Source organism: Gopherus evgoodei, chromosome 6, assembly GCF_007399415.2.
Source record: "Gopherus evgoodei ecotype Sinaloan lineage chromosome 6, rGopEvg1_v1.p, whole genome shotgun sequence".
NCBI classification, from domain to species: Eukaryota; Metazoa; Chordata; order Testudines; family Testudinidae; genus Gopherus; species Gopherus evgoodei.
Window position 1 is genome coordinate 92,388,521 of NC_044327.1, and position 23,811 is coordinate 92,412,331.

General features: G+C 45.5%; 1 protein-coding gene across 2 annotated transcripts in view; it reads right to left on the reverse strand.

The window, feature by feature from the left end:
- SERINC5 (serine incorporator 5) overlaps window positions 1–23,811 on the reverse strand; it is a 77,955-nt gene that overhangs the window by 37,145 nt on the left and 16,999 nt on the right. For both annotated transcript variants that reach the window (XR_004001049.1, XM_030567776.1), the window contains exon 2: window positions 15,443–15,610. Coding sequence is in view for 1 of the 2 variants with exons in the window: in XM_030567776.1 (XP_030423636.1) it covers window positions 15,443–15,610 (168 nt within the window). In the remaining variant the exon portion in view is untranslated. The remainder of the gene's footprint in view (window positions 1–15,442; window positions 15,611–23,811) is intronic.

Genomic DNA, 23,811 nt, shown 5'->3' on the forward strand with positions numbered 1-23,811 from the left:
AGCAAACCGCGGCGAAGCTGGTCTCCTTCCCTGGTTTGCTCTCGCGTTCCCCGAACCCCGCTTGAAGCCGCCCAACAGCGCTGCAGTGTGGCCACATCTAACACCACTTGCAGCGCTGGCCCTATACAGCTGTACTAATACAGCTGTAACAACCAGCCCTGCAAAATTGTAGATGTAGACATACCCTACCCCTCTCCTCAAGCAAACAGCTGTGAACATTCCAAAGCAATTCCCCTGCCTCTGCTCACTCGCTGGAGCAAAGAGCAGCTGTGTTTGTTTTTTAGCTAAGTAGCTATGTGGAGATCGGAGTTCAGCCATTCTTCCGGTTTGTTGTGGAAAGAAATTCTGGGATACCTCCTAATACCCTGGAGGCCAATAACAACACTTTTGGTGGCTACACTTGATGACCAGCGCTGCATCACCAGCACTGGAATCGCTACACCCCAAGCAAACTAGGTGTACAGCCAGTGCTGCAACCAGGGAGTAACTCCATCACCAGCGTTGCAACTCTCCAGTGTAGCCATGCCCAAAGAATTAAAGGAGAGTAATATATAGTAACTCCTCACTTAACATTATAGTTATGTTTCTGAAAAATGCGACTTTAAGTGAAACTATGTTAAGCGAATCCAATTTTCCCATAAGAATTCATGTAAATAAGCAACCCTCCCCTTAACCCTTCTCTCTCTAGAGACAAGTGTCACAGTCTACTGAGCCATTTTCATCATAAACCAGCAAGGGAGGTGAGGAAAAGCTATCCTCCCTTGCACAATCTCTGTTGTGTCCTAGTCTCAGTGATTAATCAGGCCAAAGGGGGAAGGGAAGGGGGGAAGCCCGGGCCCACCCTCTACTCTAGGCTCCAGCCCAGGGACCCTAATAGTATCAGCTTTGGTAGCTGACCTTTTAGGAACAGGACACATACAATTCCCTGGGCTACTTCCCCACAGCAGCCCCCCACTTCCTCAAGCTATGCTTCAGCCTTACCTCAGGGCCTCCTTCCTTGTACCTAGTATGGTGTACACAGCTCAGTCTCTCCAATAGGGCAACTTCTCACAGCTCCTGACATGCGCACCCACTTGACTAACTGGGAGGCTTTTCAACTAGTTTCAGCCAGCCCCTGACTGGCTTCAGGTGTCCCAATCAACCTAACAATCTCCACTGCCTTCTGGAAAGATATTAATTGGGCCCAGGTGTCTTAATTGACCTGGAGCAGCTGCCATTTACTTATCCTGGTACCAGGGATTTGTTTAAACTGGGGCTAATATATCTATCTCCCATTATTTTTCTATAGCCATCTGGCCTTGCCCCCTCACAAACACACACACTAAGTTTTAAACAAACAATTTAATACTGGTACACAGTGATGATGATTGTGAAGGTTGGTTGAGGTGGAGGAATCAGAGGGTGAGATATTTCCCTTACTGCTAAATGATGAACTAGCAATTGGCTGAGCCCTCAAGGGTTAACTCTCTCACTCTACAAGGCAGCAGGAATGGAGAGAGATATGCACATTTCTCCTTTAAGTACACTGCCTTGTTAATTCCATCAGCATGCTGAGACTGCAGGGGTCCTGAGCCCTGGTGTGTCCCCCCCAGCTCTAAGGAAGATGGGGTAAGCGGGGTGCAGGAGCAGGGGGCACCTTGACATTAGCTCCCCTCTTCCTTCCCTCCCCCCTGCACAGCAAGCAGAAGTCTCGAGGAGCAGCTCTAAGGCAGAGGGCAGGAGCAGCACATGGTAGTGGGGGGAAGGACAACTGCAATTGCTAGCCTGCTGGGCAGCTGCTCCGCAAGGAACTTAGGGGAGTGGGGAGCTGATGGGGGGCTGCCGATCCACCCTGGTTCCAAGCCCACACCAGCTAGCTGTAATGGATTTCTCTTCCTGCAAGCAGTAGACAAAGCAGGCGGCTGCCAAACGAAGTTAGAAGGGAGCATTACACAACTTTAAACGAGCATGTTCCCTAATTGATCAGCAACATAAACAACGAAACAATGTTAACTGGGACAACTAAGTAAGAAGTTACTGTAATTAATACTTATCAACAAGGGTTTATAGAAAGTAGATCCTGTCAAACTAACTTTTTTTAAATTTGATTACAAAGTTTGGTCAATAAAGGTAGTATTGTTGATGTAAGACTTCTCTAGGGCATTTGACTTGGTACCATATAACATTTTGATTAAAAAACAATCATCCCCCCACCCCCCAAAAAAAGTCAACATAGCACACATTAAATGGATTAAAAACTGGCTAACTGAAAGGTCTCAAAATGTAATTGTAAACAGGGAGTCATTACTGAGCAGCTGTGTTTCTAGCAGGGTCCCACAGGTATCAGTTCTTGGCCCTGCGTTATTTAACATTCTTATCAATGTCCTGGAAGAAAACATAAGACCATCGCTGACAAAGTCTGCAATTACACAAAAATTGGGGGAGCAATAAACAACAGAGGATAGATGGGTCATTGACACAGAGCTGATCTGGACCGCTTGGTAAGCTGGGCAAAAGCAAACAATATACTCTTTAATATGGCCAACTGAAAAGTCATACACAAGAACCAAGAAAGTAGGGCCCACTTTACAGGATGGAAGAGTATCCTGAGCAGTAGTAATTCTGCAAAGGACTTGGGAGTCATGATGACAGAAACCCCCTTGGCAACTGCCAACTGATGTGCCAAGATTACTTCTGCCTCTGCTTTCCCTGCCGGCTCGGGACTCCAGCACCCTGTCTTGTTGAGCCAGACATGTCAGTCTGCTCCAACTGGGGTCTGAATCACGTCCCCTAACAGTTGTAGGCTTAAACTGAAAGCAGCTTACAGAAGTGTTCCTGTCCAAAATTCAGATGCCCAACTCCCAATGGGGTCCAAAGCCCAAATAAATCCGTTTTACCCTGTATAAAGCTTATATAGGATAAACTCAAATTGTTCACCCTCTATAACACTGATAGAGAGATATGCACAGCTGTTTGCCCCCTCCCCCCCAGGTATTAATACATACTCTGGGTCAATTAATAAGTAAAAAGTGATTTTATTAAATACAGAAAGTAGGATTTAAGTGGATCCAAGTAACAGCAGACAGAACAAAGTGAATTACCAATAAAATAAAAAACACAAATCTAAGTTTAATACAGTAATAAAACTGAATACAGATAAAAGTCTCACCCTCAAAGATGTTTCAACAAGTTTCTTTCATAGACTGGATGCCTTCCTAGTTTGGGCACAATCCTTTCCCCTGGTACAGCCCTTGTTCCAGCTCAGGTGGTAGCTAGGGGATTTCTCGTGATGGCTCCTCACTCTGTTCTGTTCCACCCACTTATATATCTTTTGCATAAGGCGGGAATCCTTTGTCCCTCTGTGTTCCCATCCCTCCTTCTAAATGGAAAAGCACCAGGTTAAAGATGGATTCCAGTTCAGGTGACATGATCAAATGTCACTGTAAGACTTCATTACCCACTTGTAAGTCTTCCTGTATATGTATGTGCTGACAAGTAAAACAGAGCCATCTACAAACAATTGCCCTGGTTAATGGGAGCCATCAAGATTCCAAACCATCATTAATGGCCCACACTTTGCATACTTACAATAGACCCTCAAAGTAATATTTCATAATTCTAGTTTCAGATACAAGAATGATACATTCATACAAATAGGATGATCATGTTCAGTTGATAAGCTTTGTAATAATACCTTACAAGAGATATTTTGCATGAAGCATATTTTAGTTACCCTATATTCACACTCATCAGCATACTTTCATAAAATCATATCGAGTGCAACGTCACAGGAGTCATGGCAGATATCAATTAACATGTGTTCCTGTGTGATACTATAGCCAAAAGGGCTAATGGCATCTTTGGATATATAAACAGGGGAATCATGAGTAGGAGTAAAGAGATTATTTTACTTCTGTATTTGCACTGGTGTGACTGCTAGTGGAATACTATGTCCCGTTTTGGTGTCTACAACTCAGGAAGAATGTTCAAAGAAGAGCCATGAGAATAATCAAAGAACTGGAAAATACGTCTTATAGCGATAGACTCAAGGAGCTCAACCTATTTAGCTTAATGAAGAGAAGTTAAGGGATGACTTGATCGCTCCATAAGTACCTAAATTTGCAATAGATGGCTTTTCAACCTAGCAAACAAAGGCATAACAAGAAGATGCAATGGTAGGAAGATGAAGTTACACAAATTCAGATTGTAATTAAGGTGCAAATTTTTAACAGTGAGGTTAATTAGCCACTGGAACAACTTCCTAAAGATACAGCAAATCCCCTATACATTGGAGATTTTAAAAATCAAGACTGAACTAAGGAATGTCTTCTAGAAAAACATCCAAACAGGAATTATTCAGGGAAGAGTCTATGGCCTATGTTACAGAGGAGGTCAGACTAGATGATCACAGTTGTTCTGGCTTTAGAATCTATGAAAGCCATTCTCGTCTGGATGTACGTGGAACACTTTGTAATTCATTATTTCAACAACATTTCATTTTGGAGAGGAATAACTCTTTCTGCTACTTCCAAGTACTGCATTAAGTGATTGAAAGCTGCTGGGGGTGATTTCTGGCAAGAGTAAACAAAGCAGCAGCAGACAAGTCAACAGGGGGAGGCACTTAGCACCCACCCTATTGCCAGGTGAGGTGGGATCAGAGGGAAAGGGTAGAGTGGGGCAGGGTAGGGGCAGGGCAGAGCTGGGCAGGCTGGGGCCAGGTCATTCGCTGCTACCAGTGCCAGGCCCCCCTCGCTAACCTCCCAGGCAACTCTGGACCCCACATCTGCCTGAAATGCAGGGGGCCCCCCAAAGCACAGGGTCCAGGGCAGTTGCCGTGGTCTGTGCTATGGACAAGATGGCTCTGAAAATATAAGCCCAAACATTGGTAGAGCCAGGCCCACGTTCCTGAATATTAGTGGAGCACGGGCAACACGGGCCCACATAACTCGCTGCCTATGTCTTCAAGTGGGAGGGATAGCTCAGTGGTTTGAGCATTGGCCTGCTAAACCCAGGGTTGTGAGTTGAGGGGGTCACCTAGGGATTGGGGGCAAAATCAGTACTTGGGTCCTGCTAGTGAAAGCAGGGGGCTGGACTCGATGACCTTTCAAGATCCCTTCCAGTTCTAGGGATTGGTATATCTCCATTTATTTTTTATTTATTTTTTTAAAGTCCTTAAGACTTATCTCAGACACAATGTCCAGAGAACATTACCAGTTTAGACAGGTGGTGAACTGAGGTATCTGCTTATTGTACCATAACTTGATCGCTTTTACTGCCACTATGTCCTCCCTCTACCCCCAACGATATTTGTTTCATCCACCTGCTGAGTCTTGTCACAACCTAGATTGAAGCTCACTGGGGCAGGGATGGTTTTTACTGCAATCTTATACAGTGCCCAGAAAAATGGAGCCCCAATTGGTGTCCATACATGCTACTGCAATACGAACTCTAATAAAATAGGCAATGCTGAGATTGTTTTCCTAGACAGAACGCAAAGTAGTGAGAGTTCCCCAATGTGCATTGGGTAGAAAAACATTCTTATTAAAATGAAAATTTTAAAACTATATTTGAACGTTTTTTCCGAAAAAAACAGATAGTTTAGTTTCTCAAACATAAGTCTGCACTCTCACTTGTAGCTATCCCCTCCCAAGACAAGCGTCCTAGATATCATTGACTTAACAGATATGCTGCTACGGCAGATGATATAGAACCGCTTCAGACTTGGCAAATTTACAGCAAATGTAAAAGCTAGTTTGGCACAACATTGAAATGGCATAATCAAATCAATAAAATTTCAAAGGTGAGTTAGAAAGGGTAATATTCACTCCACATGAAAAGGGATGTTCACAATATTAACGGGAGTATTTGAGCTCTAAATTGATAGAGCAGAAACAAAGTCATGTACCAGACATACAGACCAATAAAATACTGGACTAGGTTTTAAAATTCATGAGCAAAGCTCTCTGTTTTTAAACAGATGATCAACCTATACAAATATTGGAGAATTATAGTTGTTTATGGCCTGGCTTCCAAAGTTGCTGAGCACTCAGAAGTCCCATTGAAACCACTTCTAAATATCAGCCCATAATCAATCTGGATAGAGAATTTGAAGGTGCACCCTGCTGAGGCTGGGCTGAATTAACCATTGAAGCCTTTGAACTTTAAACATCCCATAATGTGATTACTAAATTACAGATCAGACAAAGAAAGCCTAGTTTCAGACACTTCATTTTTCATTCAAAGCCATCAAGTACTCTTAAAGAGCAGTTATCTTTCCACTTTACACTAATGACTCTTGGTGCCATTTCTTCCTACTTCTGAGGCTTCAAGGCACAAGAACAGGCAGAGAAATTGGGGGCTTGGCTACACTCACACTTTACAGCGCTGCAACTGGGGTGTGAAAAAACACCCCCCTGAGCGCTGCAAGATACAGCGCTGTAAAGCGTCAGTGTAATCAGGGCAGCAGCACTGGGAGCGCGGCTCCCAGCGCTGCACGCTACACCCGTAAGGGATGTGGTTTACATGCAGCGCTGGGAGAGCTCTCTCCCAGCGCTGCCGCTCTGACTACACTCACACTTCAAAGCGCTGCCAAATGTAGCCATACCCTGGCATTACTGAAAATCATATTGTTGAGGGCTGCTTAGAAACCCTGAAACAGTTTACTGTTTTGATTAGAATACTTGTTTTGTTGGAGACACAAATTGTATTAAAACCTTACTAATGAAAAATGGATTTTTATGAATTTTTGGCATAAACATGCAAATTGTTTTCAAAAATTCAAATTTCTTGTTATATTCCACTTCTCTCCTTTCAAACTTCCCACAAATGAAAAATCTAGTTCCTGTCAAGCAATTCAATATTAAGATGGCACATGAACTCTGGCAAACTGAAGTGTCTCTAAAATAGCCAGAGGCCAAGGAGGAACAATATGCCTGTATTAGTCAGCCATACAGACTACAAGCAAGCAGAACAGAATCAATCTGGTAATTTAAATAGCTGATTAAACTGGGAAGCAGCTTTAACCATGTGTTCCACGGCACACTTTCTTTGGGAAAACAATGCAGTGAAACAGCCAGTGCAACACTGGCTGAAGACTCCTTCTGAATTTCTAAGACCACCTTACTCACAAACAGAAAGGCAGGCCTGATGTTTATTCCCTGGAGAAACTAACTAGGTTCCAGTCCTATGTTACTGAATTATTGAATATTCAATCTACCTCCTGTTTAAGTAGCAGAATCAGATTTTTGTTCTGTAACAGAAACAAAGTTTAGATCTCATGCATTAATACGTTGTGCTGTAAGGAGCTACGGCAATTTGGGGAATCTATGTACAACTTACAGCAAGTTCATAAAATCAACCAGAATTCGTATCACTGAATGCCACAGACCATGTTTATGCTACAGGAACTATAGCAGCAAAGCTACAAGGCTGTAGCTATGCCAGCACAACCCACAGTGACAGAAGGATTTTGTCACTGTAGAAACACCACTTCCTTCAGCAACATTAGCTAGGTTGATAGAAGATTTGTCTGTCGACCTAGCTGTATCTACACTTAGGCCAACATAGCTACATCACTCAGGGTGTGGATTTTTCACATCCCTGAGTGACATAGCTATGTTGACATACATTTTACACCAGGTCTCAGCGTATGTGGATTTCACCTTGTGCTGTCAGAGCTGAGTCAGGTATCTCCTAGCCCATTCAAACTGGAACACCTTGGGATAATGGGTTGGAGAAAACGGATTCTCCTAGCTTCAGCAAATTTCTCTGCAAGGGGCCGGGGGATGAAAGAGTGGAATTCCCCCAGAAACTGAACAAAGATTTGGTGTTAGTTCTGGCTCTTAAAAAAGACAGAGGGTATGGCTACACTTACAGTTTTGCAGCGCTGGTAGTTACAGCTGTGTTCGTACAGCTGTGTAGGGCCAGCGCTGCAGTGTGGCCACATTTACAGCACTTGCAGTGCTGTTGGGAGTGGTGCATTGTGGGCAGCTATCCCACAGAGCACCTCGTCCCATTTTGGCGCTGTGGCTTGTGGGAAGGGGAAGGAAGTGTGCGGGTCTTTCCGCTTCCTGTTCCAACGCCCCATGGTGCTTTGCTACACATTCCGAGCAGTTTGGCGGCATTGTGAGTCTGCAGCGCGATTTCTGAGATTTCTGTTACAAATGGAGCCTGAGCTGCTGAGGACCTTGCTGATGAATGTTGCCAGCACATCACGAATGGCAGTGGAGCTATTCTTTCAGCTGCAAAGTGACAGTGAGGAGTCAGACGATGATATTGAAACGCCTGACGCTGAAGACACTCAATTGCTTGTGGCAGTAACAGACGTGCTCAGCACCATGGAACAGCACCTCTGGGCTCGTGAAACCAGCACTCAGTGGTGGGATCACATCGTCCTGCAGGCCTGGGATGACAAGCAGTGGCTGCAGAACTTTCAGATGAGAAAAGCCACTTTCATGTCACTGTGTGCTGAGCTTGCCCCTACCCTGCGGCGCAGGGACACGAGATTGAGAGCTGCCCTGCCAGTGGAGAAGCGGGTGGTTATTGCAATCTGGAAGCTGGCAACTCCAGACAGCTACCGATCGGTGGCGAACCAGTTTGGAGTGGGAAAATCCACCGTTGGAACGGTGCTGATGCAAGTTTGCACAGCCATTAATCGCACCATTAAGAAGAACTGTGACTCTGGGGAACGTGCAGGACATTGTGGATGGCTTTGCAGAAATGGGTTTCCTTAACTGTGGAGGGGCAATAGATGGGACGCATATTCCTATTCTGTCACCACCCCACCTGGCATCAGAGTACGTTAATCGCAAGGGGTATTTCTCCGTGATTCTGCAAGCGCTTGTGGATCACCTTGGGCGTTTCACTGACATTTACTCAGGATGGCCTGGAAAGGTGCACGATGCACGCATCTTTCGGAACAGTTCCCTGTTCAGGAGGCTGAGGGCCGGGACTTTTTCCCAGACCGCAAGATCACAGTAGGGGACGTCGAAATGCCCACTGTGATCCTTGGAGACCCCGCTTACCCCTTAATGCCATGGCTCATGAAACCGTATACAGGGAAGCTTGACAGGAGCAAGGACCGGTTCAACTACAGGCTGAGCTGGTGCAGAATGACTGTGGAGTGTGCTTTTGGCCGTTTGAAAGCCCGCTGGAGGTGTCTTTATGGGAAGCTAGATTTGGGGGAAAGCAGCATCTCCGCTGTTATATCCGCGTGCTGTACCCTCCATAATATTTGTGAAGGGAAGGGTGAAAGATTCAGTGAGGAATGGACCTCCGAGGTTCGACGCCTAGAGGATGAATTTGCACAGCCAGAGAGCAGGGCTACTAGGGAGGCCCAGGAAAGGGCTTCAAGGATTAGGGATGCTTTAAGGGAGCAATTTGATGCTGAGAGCCAACAGTAATGTTTGGTGCCTTTGCTGTGCTTTGTTCTACCTTGGGGTACAATATTTACCACTTCCTGCAATAATAAAATGTATTGCAAAAGCCATAAAATCCTTTATTCAAAGTACAGTACATAAAAGGCCAGAGGGGTTAGGGTGGTGGACTGTACATTCAGAGGTTTGAATATGTCCTGTTTTGATTACTGTTCAATGTCTGCTGCACTTCAGGATTACTATGCTGCAGGGTAATGGGGGTGGAGTGCACAGGGTAAGAATTATAGTTATCAGGGCTGGTAGGTGATCGTACAGGTGTTGGGGGCAGCTGGGAGTAATAAGAAACTGGCTGTTGGAGAAAGGTGTTTTGTGCAAATACTGGGGAACAAGAAAGAGAGCTTTGGGAGGGGTGTGGGTTACCATGGTACGTATCTGCCTGCATTGCTACGAGAAACTCGAAAGACTCAGTTTGAGGAGCCAGGAGGCTTATCATCTGCTTTGAGGTTTTTTTGATAGCCAATTCCTTTCTCCTGCTTTCTGTTTGCCTCCAGTCATACATTTTCTCTCTCCATTCATACTTTTTCTCTCTCCTTTCCTGCGTCTTACTACTTTCTCTGTTGTAGTGATTCATAACTGCTTTGATCAATTCTTCTTTTGATTTTCTGGGATTTCTTCTCAAGTTCTGCAAGCGACGTGAGGCCGGTGATCCGGCTGCATTAGTCAAGGTCACTAGAAAAAACAAAGATAGAACCATGTAATACACAGAGGCTACATTGTTTATTATCACACAGTGAAGGAGTTTTTTAGACTTTTTGTAGCATCCTTCCCACATACCTCACATAACACAGAGAGGCCAGGGAAGCTAAGTCATGGGAGCAATGGGGTGAGTGTTTCTGCCCCGAGTGCACCTGGGAGGGGGAATTGACCGATGGATCACTGGGGTTTATCTGCACTGGGTGCAGGAGTTAGCTGGTGTCCTGCACAGGGGACAGTAGTGAACAGGAAGGTGGCGAGCTGCTGGCGGGGGGGGGGTACGCGTAACTGCCGGCCTGCTGGTGAGGGGGGGGGAACGCACAGCTGTGCTGGCTGCCTGCTGGGAAGGGTGGGGGAACAACGGAGCGCACCGCGGGGCTGGATGCCTGCTGAGAGGGGGGTGGGGGAGACCGGAGCGCACCGCAGGGCTAGCTACGTGCTGGGAAGGGTGCGGGGGGAAGACCGGAGTGCACCGCGGGGCTGGATGCCTGCTGGGAAGGGGGAGGGGAGACCGGAGCGCACCGCGGGGCTGGATGCCTGCTGGGAAGGGGGAGGGGAGACTGGAGCGCACCGCGGGGCTGGGGGGGGGGGGGACCGCAAACCTGGCGCCCTGCACTCAAGTATCCCTAAATTCTCAACAGGGTTTCCTACTGCCAGATATATCACTGCTGCGTGTTACCTGGGAAGAGAGGGAGGGTCTTCTACAGCAATGTGGATTCCGCCCTGGCCCCTATGCAGCTTGCCTGTGTGCAGCCATGGTCCCCCCACCCCTCACTGCACAGTGGATCGGACGAGTTAGCCTGACCGGGACAAGAACCACGGTGGCTCTCCCGATAAATTTGAGAAAGCACATTGCGCACGCTCTGGCTGCAACTTTTCAAGAGATTACCGAGGCAGATTACAGAGACGTGATAGAGCAAATCAATGGGCTATTCCACGTTTAGGCATGCATGCAGGCAGCCATAACCCAAACCCTCCTCTCCCAAAACATAAAAATCTGCTTACCCCGAGCACGCTCCTCAGTTTCTTCCTCACCTGCAACTTCCAGCTGCTGCGACTGGCTAGCCTCCTCCTGGCTTGAGAAGAGCTCCTGGCTGCATGCCTCCTGGGACTCCGGGGTGTCTCCCTCCACGCCAGTAGCCTCACTGTCGGCTTCCTCTACACCCTCCCCCACTTCTCCCTGCTCTGAACTCTCCATCGTGGTCCTCGGATTGGCAGTGGGGTCACACCCAAGTATGGCATCCAGCTCCTTGTAAAAACGGCAGGTTGTGGGGGCAGCTCCTGAGAGGCGATTTCCCTCACAGGCTTTGCAGTAAGCACTCCTCAGCTCTTTTATTTTGACTCTGCACTGCAACGCGTCCCGTTCATGGCCCCTTCTCAGCAAGGACTGCGATATCTGCCCATAGGTATCATAATTTCTCCTTCTGGAGCGCAGCTGTGCTTGCACAGCTTCCTCACCCCAAACACTGATGAGGTCCTGCAGCTTGGAATTGTTCCATGCTGGGGCTCGTTTGGGGCGTGGAGGCATGGTCACTGATTGATTGAATGATTGATTGCACTCCACACCTGGCTGAGCAAACAGGAAGGGGATTTTTAAAATTCCCGGGGCATTTAAAGGAGGGGTCAGCTGAGCCCAGGGCAGTGGAGTGTGCATGATTACCAGAGAGGCTTCTAAGGTATCTTGGGATACCTCCTTATACCATGGAGGTCAATAAAAGTGCTAGTGGGTGTCCACACTTGCTGACCAGCGCTGGACCACCAGCGCTGGAATCCCTACACCCGAGGCTCGACCGGGTGTACAGCCAGCGCTGCAACCAGGGAGTTGCAGCGCTGGCCGTGCTTTGCAAGTGTGGCCACATCCTAAGTTGCAGCGCTGTAACCCCCTCACCAGCGCTGCAACTCTGTAGTGTAGCCAAGCCTAGAGCCTGAGAAACTGAGAGGAAGAACTCCCAGGAACAACACAGGCACAGGCTCTTGAAGGGAGAGATGTCTTTGAAAGCAACTCACCAAAGTTAGAGAAAAAGAGAGCAGATCCAGAGATGCCTAGGGTTGGCCGTCCTTAAGAGTAAGAGTTACAGCCCCCAAGAGTGAGAGTCAAGGTGGTGTGTTAGGTCATTGCTTAAGACAGGAACATTCATCTCTGTTCCTTGGCGACATCCAGTAGTTCAGGTTTTTAAATCCAACCAGCACTAAATAGTTGGTTTTAAAATGCACACTGCTTAACATTGCATATGAAACACTTATGTCCTAATTCATACTAAAGTCTAGGGCACGTGAGAATTTTATATGCAATGCAAACCAGTGGATTTTAATAAAAACAATGATTTGCTGGTTGGAACAAAAACCTGGATGTTTGGAGAGCCTTGAGGACCAGAGATGTTAATCACTGGTTTAGGCACACAGTCAGTGGACAGAAAAAGAACAATAAACTTTTTATATAAATGTAACAAAACCAAAAACTTATCAGTGCAACAATATGTTTACTTTGTATATCACCTTGTTATAGTGATCAATCATTTGAAAAACCACTTACTATACAAACAAAATAGTATTTGTACTATGGTCATATTACATATACAGAAAACTAAAATAATCAGATTCCAAAATAAATAAATGGAAAATAAATTAAAATAAAATAACCAAACAATACATTAAAATATTTTAAATAAAGTAATTAAATTGAATCCTTTATCTATGGTTTGTTAGCTTCAAAATAATTAAATTCAGATTCCACATTTCTTTTAAATGTGAAACTAAATTAACTAATATGTGCTTTTTTATATTGCCATGTGGCCCTTTTTGCTGTTTTTATAACTTCTTTTGGTGGCTCAAACTTGAAACATGGCTCAAGATTTACCTGCCCCACTTGGCTATGAGGACAGTGCCCTGTCTAATCTGAATGGTATCTTGTCCTTTTAAACAAAGACTGAACACACACTCTTCTCCTGTATTTGAGTGGGGTAAAATTCAGACAAGCCTGCCAACCTTGGTTAATGGGAACTTTAGAAGACCACATTTAAAAAAAGAAGTCTTGCCTGTTACCAGGACAATGAAGGGCCATGAATTTGTCCTGTGTGGTTTACATTTTGAACTGTATTTTGCAGACCCTGCAAACTTTCAATCAAGTCCTGCCCTTTAGGCTCAGGGGACTTCCCAGCCCTTCTTGTGCCTGGACAAGGAGGAAGGGAAAATATCCTATCCAACTTCTCTCTCCTTGGCACAGGAGGCCCACAGCAACTCTAGTTGGTAACTCTGCTTGTTACCTCTGGCCAACTGGGGCTTCAAACAGGCTTGCCTGCTGCAGCTGGCCCCTTTTTCACCTTACTCCCTCTTTTCTCCCTGGACTGGTATTGCTCAGCTGGCAGCAAGCTTCCAATTTCCGGTATCTGGCTCTGTTCTGAGTGAAGAGGCAGTATATGGACAGACTTCTTTCTCAGAGCTGGTTCTGGTTGGATGAGAGAGGGGGAAATCTTGCCCCTACCTCTCTACAAGATCGCAGGTCCTTAGAGGACTGGAAGCAGAGATTTTCTTCAAATGCAGATTATTCCCAATGACCACTTCCTTTATCTGCCTTTATCTACAGTGAAACCTCCCAAAAATCTTAAAAGGCCATGCCACGTGATCAAGGGTGGGCACAACTACCTTATACACAACTCCCTTAAGAGGCCAAACCATACTGCCACAAGAACTTTTGCCAAGTTTGTGTGTGTTATGTGCCTCAGCTATCATGTGTCCCTGAAGCAGTAAACTGTAAACTAGAATACCCACAAGGCTGTAGCTCTGGAAAAGGGAACCAGCACTTGTTACAGCTAGTTACAGTGCCCAGGCAGATAGACTGCCAGATCTCCGCTCTCACAAAGGGGTACTAGATGGAAAAGCGGCACCGCAAAAGTGTGCCCAGGAATACAAAGTCAGAGGCAATGCTAGGGCTCTGCTCTGACCCAGGAAGATTAAAAGCACACAGGCCCAGCGTATAGGCCCCAAAAGCAACCTGCAGAATGTCCAGCAGTGGAGCTTGACTAGGGCTATGACAGAAGCTTGTGGTAGCTATCCCACTGTGCAACCCACCACAAGGTGCTCTGGAAAGGGTTTGCAATGCCTCATGGGGCAGGCACAGCATCACATGATGCAGGTTTCCCAATCCGATTGTTCCATGGGCATCCTACCACATTGCCAGCTGCTTTTCAACTGAAGTGGTGGGAGGGAAGGGGGGCTCTGTGCTCAGCACTCTCCCTCCCACACACATGCCTCTATGTTCAATAGCACCAGCATTCCACATTAATGGCTTGCTGTGTGTCCAGGAGCAGATCAGCATAGCAAACAAGGGCTGTCAGAAACAGTTGTTTTGAAAGGGGAGGGGCACGTCTCCAGGGCAGCTGAGTTCAAAACAATGAGCAGAGTGGTTATTTGAGGCATTATGGCATTCAGAGGCCAATTACAGCGCAGAAAGCAATCAAGTGTCTACACTGGCAAAAGAGCGCTGAAGCCTCTGCGCAAATAGCATTACGACTCCCATCAAGGGTTTTTTTTTGGCAGTACTGCAACTGAGGAGTTTCTACGCACAAAGTGGCTTGGCAGTGTGTACACGTCTGCAGTTTGAGCACAAAAAGCTGCTTTACTGCGCAGAAACTTGCCAGCGTAGACAAGCCCTAAAACACAAAACTTCAAGGATTATTCTTCCCTTTCGAATCTTCTCTGCTGCTAAAACCACTACCGCACTTAGATGCAACTTTAAACAGTACCCACAAGAGGCCCATAATAGGAATGTTTAAGGAATCAAGAGAGTTTCTCCTCAGAGACTGGAATCCGTTCTGTTTCCTCTTACAATATTCATTTTCACAATCTGACAAATTAAAAAGGGCAAAACATTCGTGTAAAGACTACAGTGAGGAAATCATGGTGAGACTCCTTCCACCCTTGAGAAGAGAATGTCCACCAAGTGTTAGCTGGCTTTAAGATCGGTCTGCTGTTCTATCATATCCCACAAGTGATCCAAATGAAGCCTGTGTCATGTTTACTGAAATAGTTTCCACATAACTAAACAGGAAGAAGGCCACTCATCATTAGATCTTTGCTCCCCTATGAAACCCAGCTGGAACCATGGACAGCTGGAGGGCAGATAGAGGCATTGGCAGAACAGCACTTCTATTTTTTTAAGGGGAAGGGGAGGGAGATGACTGGAACTGTGCTTCAGTGACCCATTGTAAGGATATACCTAGAGAAATATTTGGTATGGGGCTATGCCCTTCCAGTTCTGCCATCTATACATGAGGGTACATTAAAAGAACCCCATCATTCCCTTCAGAAATAATTTACCAAAAAACCCTGTTACTTACACGCTCTTTCATTTTGGTAGCTACTGTTCTTGACATCATGATACAGCAGATGACCGTTACCAGTATGAAGTAAAGTGCATACATGAAGCGGGTGCTCGTAGATTGCTTTATCTTGGGGCAGCATCTGCAGCACAGGGAGCAAGCAGCAGTACCACAGCAACAGGCCAACTAGAAAGGCAGAAACAGACAATGTCATTCATTCTGACTGCATCACCTCATTTTAACTGACTAATTTCACTGGGGCTGCTGGCAGACTTCCTAAACGTTCCAGAAATAGACAGTAACCAGAGGGGGATGTATTATCCTAGGTGCAATAGCCTGCTTCATTGCCAGTGAAGGGTAAAACCAAGACGAGCTCTAATAATTCCACAACTGAGAGTAAGAACAAAATGTACTTCTGACATCCTAAAAATGTTTTCTGCATTCTCAGGCAGCTCCTGGTACCGGCCTCATCCTCCCACTTGATCCAGCTGCACAAATTCACTCCAATGACAACGCCCTACCTCCCAAAACACACATATTTCCACTATCAGTGAGGAGGGGAGTGTAAGTCAAAGGACCTGCACTAAAAGGGCACCACCTCTATGGCAACTGTAATAAAAACAATGACAAGATGGCTTAATTTGCAATATGAACTGGAGATAAATTTTTACCTTACAAAGACTGTGTATAACTGTACTGACTGAATGAGAAATTGGAGTCAGTGTTTAAATCCTTTTATCAAAGGCACACTGCATTCTTCATTAACATTAACTTGTTAAAGGTGCTCTCTCTTTATTCAGATCTCTTATTTCAGTACTTTCCCTTTTGCTATAAAAATATTCAGAATGTTTTATAATGGTATTTGAGTGAATTAGGAAAATTTTGACCAGCAGGCAATCATTTATTCTCTGTGCTCAAAGCAAAACTTTATAATTTTTTACAATTAGCTTTAATGAAACATTTAGTACATAGGTTAAGAAAATGAAATGTCTCTGTACATCTGGGTATAGTGCTTAGACTCTAAGCCTTAGATTTAAAACAAACTTTGTATTTGTGGGTAAAGTCATAAGATATATATAGTGCATAATCAGCAATAACCCAAATTTAGGTGAAGAACATTATGGCTGCAAAAGGAAGCACTCAAATCAGCAAATGCCAAAGTTAAAGTTGCTCGGACAGACATAGCCAGGCTGCATTGTGTGTATGCATTTTAATAGTTTAAAGAATCACATACTACTTTTCACCAGGATCATGCCTCATTCAGTGGGCAAGACAGGGAGTGCCTAGTGAAAGACAGTTATTCAATATTTCTTTTTATCCTATTATTCGGTTTACAGCCACATGCCTTATACTATCCTATCCAATCCAACATTTGCACTGAATGATCAAGGACTTCTGCAGACTCCTGCCTCAGTCACTATTTACTGTTCAACTTTTTCAGTGAATGAAACAGAGGTACTCAAAACAATTTCCTTCACTACACATATACTGCTTCGTTCACCATCTGACCCACACAGTGAATGAGAAAAAGGTCTCATAGTATGTGATCATGTAATTAAAGACTGTATAATATTGTATATGCACAAGGGGGTCAAATTAAAATTGTGTGGTAGCCCTAACTTTGGCATTTCATGACTTAAATGTGAAGCCATTCTGTTCATTAAAAGTGCCCCATATTTTATACATATACACACACACACTTCTGAAATGGAAGACAAACTACTGCAGTTTTGATTTAGTTTTAAAAGGCTAAGCCAACATCTACAAATCAACTATAGGCCAGACAAATAATTCAACCAAGCCATAGCAAGTTACTCATTCAGCAGACAGAAACCCTGATACCTCAGAATTTACCAAAAAAGGGACAAAGTATCAGAGACATAGCCGTGCTAGTCTGTATCGAAAAAAAACGAGCAGTCTGGTGGCACCTTAAAGACTAACAGATTTATTTGGGCATAAGCTTTCGTGGGTAAAAAACCCACTTCTTCAGATGCAAGGTGCTATCCACATAAACAAGAAATCAGTCCCTGCCCCAGGAGAGTAAGATGCTGACATCAATATGTTGACCAAAGAAGTTTCGCAGATTTATATCTTGGAAGCCAGATTTCAAGTTTAGCACTAATTTGAACCCCTAACAAGAATGAAAATTTAAAAAAAAATGATCAATGCAATCTAAACTATGTATTCACTATCATGATATCGAGTAAAAGCAGCAAAGAGTCCTGTGGGACCTTATAGACTAACAGACATCTTGGAGCATGAGCTTTCGTGGGTGAATACCCACTTTGTCGGATGCATGTCACGTATGATATCGAGCATGTTCCATTCACCTCACTTCCTGGTTCCTATTACTATAGGGCACGGGTTCTCAAACTGTGGGTCAGGATCCCAAAGTGGGTCACGTTGCCAGGGCTGGTGTTAGACTTGCTAGGGTCCAGGGCCAAAGCCCAAGCCCCACCACCCGGGGTCGAAGCCAAAGCTGAAGCCTGAGCCCCGCCACTTGTGGCCGAAGCCCAAGGGCTCCAGCCCTGGACAGCGGGGCTCAGGTTACTGGCCTCGTGCCTGGGGCTGATGCCCTTGGGCATTGCCAAGGGCATTGACCCCCATCCACACAGGGTGGTAGGGCTCAAGCTTTGGCTGCGTCCCCACCACGTCTGGGGTGGCGGGGCCTGGGCGGGCTTAGGCTTCAGTCCCCCCTCCTAGGGTCATGTAATAACTTTTGTTATCAGAAAGGGGTCACGGTGCAAGGAAGTTTGAGCACTGCAGCTATAGGGTCATAACATTCTCCATAGCACCGATTGCCTGCTGTAGGGTAGCAGTGACTCCATTAACATAGTAAAGTCAAGAGACGAAAAGACGTTGGTGAAGTATTTTGTTTCTCCCCACTTTTTATGCTAGTTTGCTTTAATTATAAAGCAGTCACTGAAAATATATAGTTACAGTTCCATTTATAAAGCAAGCAGGAATTTTAGTTTACTCATTATGGATTAATATGTTTAGGCAGAGTTCTAGTTTCCATGAGTTAGGCATCAGGCTAGAGTACATACATTCACACTGACGCACTAATAAATCTTATGTCTGTACTCTATCTGCAGCTGGAATACCACAGAAAAGTCTGACAGTGATTACAAGCATAGGTTTACCATATCTGAACATTCAAAAAAGAGGACACTCCACAGGGGTCTCAACCCCGCCCCCAGTCCACCCCCGCTCCTACCACACTCCGTCCCAGGTTCCATCCCCTCCTCGCTCGGCCCCGCCACTGCACCCCTCCTCACCACTGGCTTGCTGCGTCCCTCCTCAGTCCCCCCCCCCACCACTCACCTCCTCCCACCTGCCACTCACCTCCTTACTCCCCTGCCAGAAACCCCCAAACCCATCCCAAGAACCCCTGCCTGCCACTTCTTGTCTCAATCCCCGCTGCTCCCTGCTCACCTCTTCACCCCGCCCCACTCACCGCCTGCCGCAGGTCCCTCTGGGTCCTAGGGTCAGGGGCAGCCAAGGAGTCTCCATGTGCTGCACCCACCACAAGCACAAGCTCCATGGCGCCCATTGGCTGGGAAAAGCACCAATGGGAGCTGCCAGAGCCACGGAGCGGGGATTGCAGGTGCCGGCAGCACACAGAGAGCCCTCCATCCTCCCAACCCAACCCTAAGGGCCAGAGGGGCCTGCCGGGGGGCGAGGCGGGGAGTCCCGGCAGTGCTTACCTGGGGTGGCTTCAAGAAAACATCTGGCAGGTCCCTCTGGCTCCTAGGATTGGGTGTGGGTGGGGGGAAGATGGGGGACGGAGGGCTCTCTACCCACACCTGTGAGCCCTGCCCCCGCAGCTCTGATTGGGCAGGAAGGAGCCAGTGCAGCATGCGGAGACCCCCTCCGCCTCTGTGCCTAGGGGCCACCCACACTGCAGGCTCCTGCCGGCGGACAGGTGCCAGACCTGCCCCAGGAAGCGCCGCCAGCCCCAGTACTTTGGACTTAGGGTTACCATATGTCTGTATTTTCCTAGACGTTTTTAGGAATTTAAAAATTCCTCCCAGATGGCGATTTAAGAACTAAAAAGCTGGACATGTTCGGGAAAATATGGACATAAGGTAACCCTATACAAGCTTTACATAAAAAACAAGGCCTTGGCTTTCTACAAATATTTATAACCACACCTCCATCTTTCAGACTATTATACTGAACAGTCAGGACTTCAGTTTATACAGATGAAATCTGACAAAACATTAGAAGGAATCAGCACCCATTTTGCTCAGTGTATATTCCAAAGGCAGCAGTTTTCACCAGAGAGGGAGTCAAGTATTTTTGAAAATAGAAAGTTCACTAAGATTGGCATTTTAATCTTTCCACTGATGGCAGTTAGTTTGCTGGAGAAAGACATTTGTGACAGCAATACAGAAACCCTATGTGGGCTTTTCTACACTATTAAAAAAAAAAAATGGTTAGCCAGTTGATTTAACTACCATTTTTTCCTTGCATGGACACAGCGCAATACTAGTTACCTCCACTGAGCATGATGGGGCATACCCTAGGCTCCTAACTCAGGCAAGATAAATAGCATCACGCTGCAAGTTGATGATGGTTAGATCAAGGTTCGTTAACACACCCCATCCTAACCTTGACCCATTTTTCTAGTATATGCAAACCCTGTATGACTTTGTAAATTCGCACCCTATTTCAACTCCAAAAGAGATTAAATAATCATCAATTAGTGTAACAGGTTAATGAAACAGCCTGAAAACCAAGCTACTATCTTAGGCCCCAAACCAGTAAAGACTGATACACATGCTGAACTTCAGGACAGTGAGCACCTTGATGAAATCAGTGGAACTATTCATGGTAGTAAAAATTAAGCGTGTGTGTAAGTATTTGCAGGACTGGAGTGGTACAGTGGGCTCCTTCTCCCTGCTGTTTTCAGAGGACATCACAATTTAGCAAGATATTTCTGAGATGTCTTTTGGTGGAGAAAGTACCACAAAATATTCCATTTAACCATTATGAGAAATGCTTCTGAGCAGGTGTTGAGCTTCAAGATCGCTGTGCAAAATAGCTAGTTTCTTTATGATATCTTCATATGGTTTATGTATGAAGCTCAAATCTGGACATCTACAACATACAAAGTCTATAAAAAGGTCAAACTGACAAAATCAAAAAGTATCAGACTTCTAAAAAACTGCCTATTTATGTGGAATGCAGACTTAAATATGACTTATTTTCTCCCCTCTAAATTATTGCTTACAACTTAAAATTAAGATTAAACAGGAAACTTGCAGCTATTCCACAGAGCAAAGGAATGTGTCTTGCTGAAGCATCTTTTCACTGCTTTTTCAAAACAACACTTAATTACTTCATTACTTCAGCATTATGTAGGCGATAAGATTTGCAAAGGATGTGGTCAATGACTTGTGTATACCAAATGTCTACCATACTTTAGCAACAACATCCAGCATCAACTGTCCCTAGGCCTAGACAGCTAAGTTAAGAGAGAAAATAGGCCAAACTCTTGTACTTAGTTCTTGGCCAAAGAACTTTCACTTTATAAATGAGTGTCCAGAGAATGAACTACTAACAGATGGTGCACCTAATTATTTAAGCACAAGTGACAAGTGCCGGACACATTAGCAGTTAGGTCCTATTTTATTAGTTATTGAAATTCCTGCTCTGTTATATATGCTTTGAGGAGTTTCTGTAATGGGTTACATAGACCTTACAATGATTTGTTTTAGTGGGAAATTGTGCGCATGAAGTAACTAATTTAATTGATGGGAATATTTTGTTCATTTCTTTGTCTTAGTCTCAACTGGCTTTTTAACACTTCCCCCTTTAATATTCATAGCTGACTGTGCCGCTTAAACCAACATATTTTGTGATGGGTATAAAATTAAGGTGATTTGCAATCTATTTTAATGCATAGTTGTGGATCCACCCCTCCCACCTCCCTGTGTATGAACTGGATGTATTTTTCTGAAGTCAGTTTTAAATGTGCAGCAAGTCACACATACAAACATGGCCTGGGTGTGCCCGTTCACCTACTGCTGTGGCATGCCTGACAGTAATTTGCATTTTCAAAACCAGCACCAGGTGACTGCCCTGCACACTGTCCTGGGACTGTGCTGTGGCAGACGATAGCTTTCTCCTTAAGGAAGCATATACAGCGGGAGGTAGCACCATTTCAGCAATGGGTTTAACTGAAACAGGGCTGAGGATAAACTATGTTTAGACTAAGATTGTCAGAGTTATTTTTAGTAAAAGTCATGGACAGATTGCAGGCAACAAACAAAAATTCACAGAAGCCCATGACCGGTTTGTGACTTTTATCCTTAACTATGCTTAAACTCTAGTCAAAGCAGAGGTTAGCCACAGAGCTGAACTGCTGCTGAGCATATTTTGGATTTGTTAAATCTACAGTTAAACAGTTGTGATAAGTATCTGGCACAGATTCATAGAGCTGAAGGCCAAAAAAGAACCTTAGATCAGCTAGTCTGTCACAGGTCATTAAACTTCACCCATTTACCTCTGGGTATTTCATGCCCAATAACCTGTGTGTTTAGTTAAAGCACATCTTCCAAAAAGACAATCAGTCTTGATCTGAAAACATCAAGAGAAGGAGAAGCTACCACCACCCTTGGCAGTTTATTCCAGTGGATAATCACCCTCGCTATTGAAAAAAATTGTGCCTTATTTCTAATTTGAATTTGTTGGGATTCAGCTTCCAGTCACTGGTTCTTGTTATGCCTTTCTCTGCTAAAGAACCCTTTAATACCTTGTATTTTCTCTCCTTGAAGATACTTATACACTGTAATCAAGTCACCTCTCAATCTTTTCGATAAGCTAAACAGATTGAGCTCTTTTAAGTCTCCCTGTAAGGCATTTCCTCCAGCCCTCAAATAATTTTTCTGCACCCTGTCCAGTTTTTCAACAGTCTCTTTAAAATGTTGACATCAGAACTGTACATAATATTCCAGTATCAGTCTCACTAAGACTGTATGCACAGATATAAAATTCCCTCACTATGCCTACTCCTGTTTACATGTCCAAAGGTCATATCAGCCTTTTTGCCACTGCATTTCACTGGAAGCTCATGTATTTCTTGTCCACTGTGACGCCTAAATCCTTTTCAGAGTCACTGCTTTCCAGGATACTGTTCCTCAGTTTGTTTGTATGGCCTGCATTCCTTGATGTCTAACTCAGCATTTGGCTGTATTAAAAACAAATTTTGTTGGAATGGGCCAAGCTTACCAAGTGATCCAGATTGTTCTGCATCACTGCCTTGTCCTCCGCATTATTAACAACTCCACCAATCTTTGCGTCATCTGCAAATTTTATCACCAGTGATTTTATATTTACTTTCAGATCAGTGATGAAATGTCATATAGCACTGGGCCTAATACTGATCCCTTATGGAACCCCACGGGAAACACCCACATTTGATGAGGAGCTCAGTGGTCTCCTTCCTCACCCCCTCCAGCTGATTATCTCTTAGCAGCAGCTGGCTCCAAGCAGCTCATCCCCTGCACCTCCCTCAAAACCATTGTTTTTCAAAGTTTGGGTCAGGGTCGCGGCATGTAGGCACTGGGTCGCCTTGCTCAGCACTCAGGAACCCTAGTGGCTCTGGTCAGCAGCACCAACTGGGACTTTAAAAGTCCTGCCGGCGGTGCTGCCCAGCTAAGGCATGCTAAGTACCTACCTGTTCTGACACTGCGCTGTGCCCCGGAAGAAGCCAGCAGTGGGTCCAGCTTCTATGCAGGGGGCCCTGCCACGAGCACCAGCCAATGGAAACGTGTGTGCGCGCGCGCGCGCTTGCGAGCAAGAGCCACAGGGAGCCGCTTGTGTGCCTCCGCCTAGGAGCCAGACCTGCCGCTGACCACTTATGGGGCGCAGCACGGTCCACGTTGTCAGGACAGGCAGGAAGCCTGCCTCTACACCCCATCTGCGTCACTGACCAGGAACCCCCAGAAGTCTGCACCCCAATCCCCTACCCCAGCCCTGAGACCCTCCCAAACCCAGAACCTTTCCTGAACCCTAAACCCCTCATCCCCAGCCCCACCCCAGAGCCTGCACCCCGTCCCACACCCCGCACCCCCTCCCACACCGCAAACCCGTCATCTCCAGCTCCACTGGGTTTCAGGCATCAACAATTTTCTTCAACTGGGTCCCCAGGAGAAAAAAAAGTTTGAAAATCACTGTTCTAAACTGTTCAGATCAAATGGGCTTCTGCAAAGAGAGGCAGCTGACTGGGAGAGGTAAGGGAACCACAGAGTATGTCTACACTGCAGTGTAAGCCCAGGGTTTGAACTCAAGCTAAAGCCTAATCCCCCTTTTAGCTACACAATAATTGTGCTAACCCAGAGCTTGGACCCAGGGTCCCAGGACTCCACAGGATTGGAGGG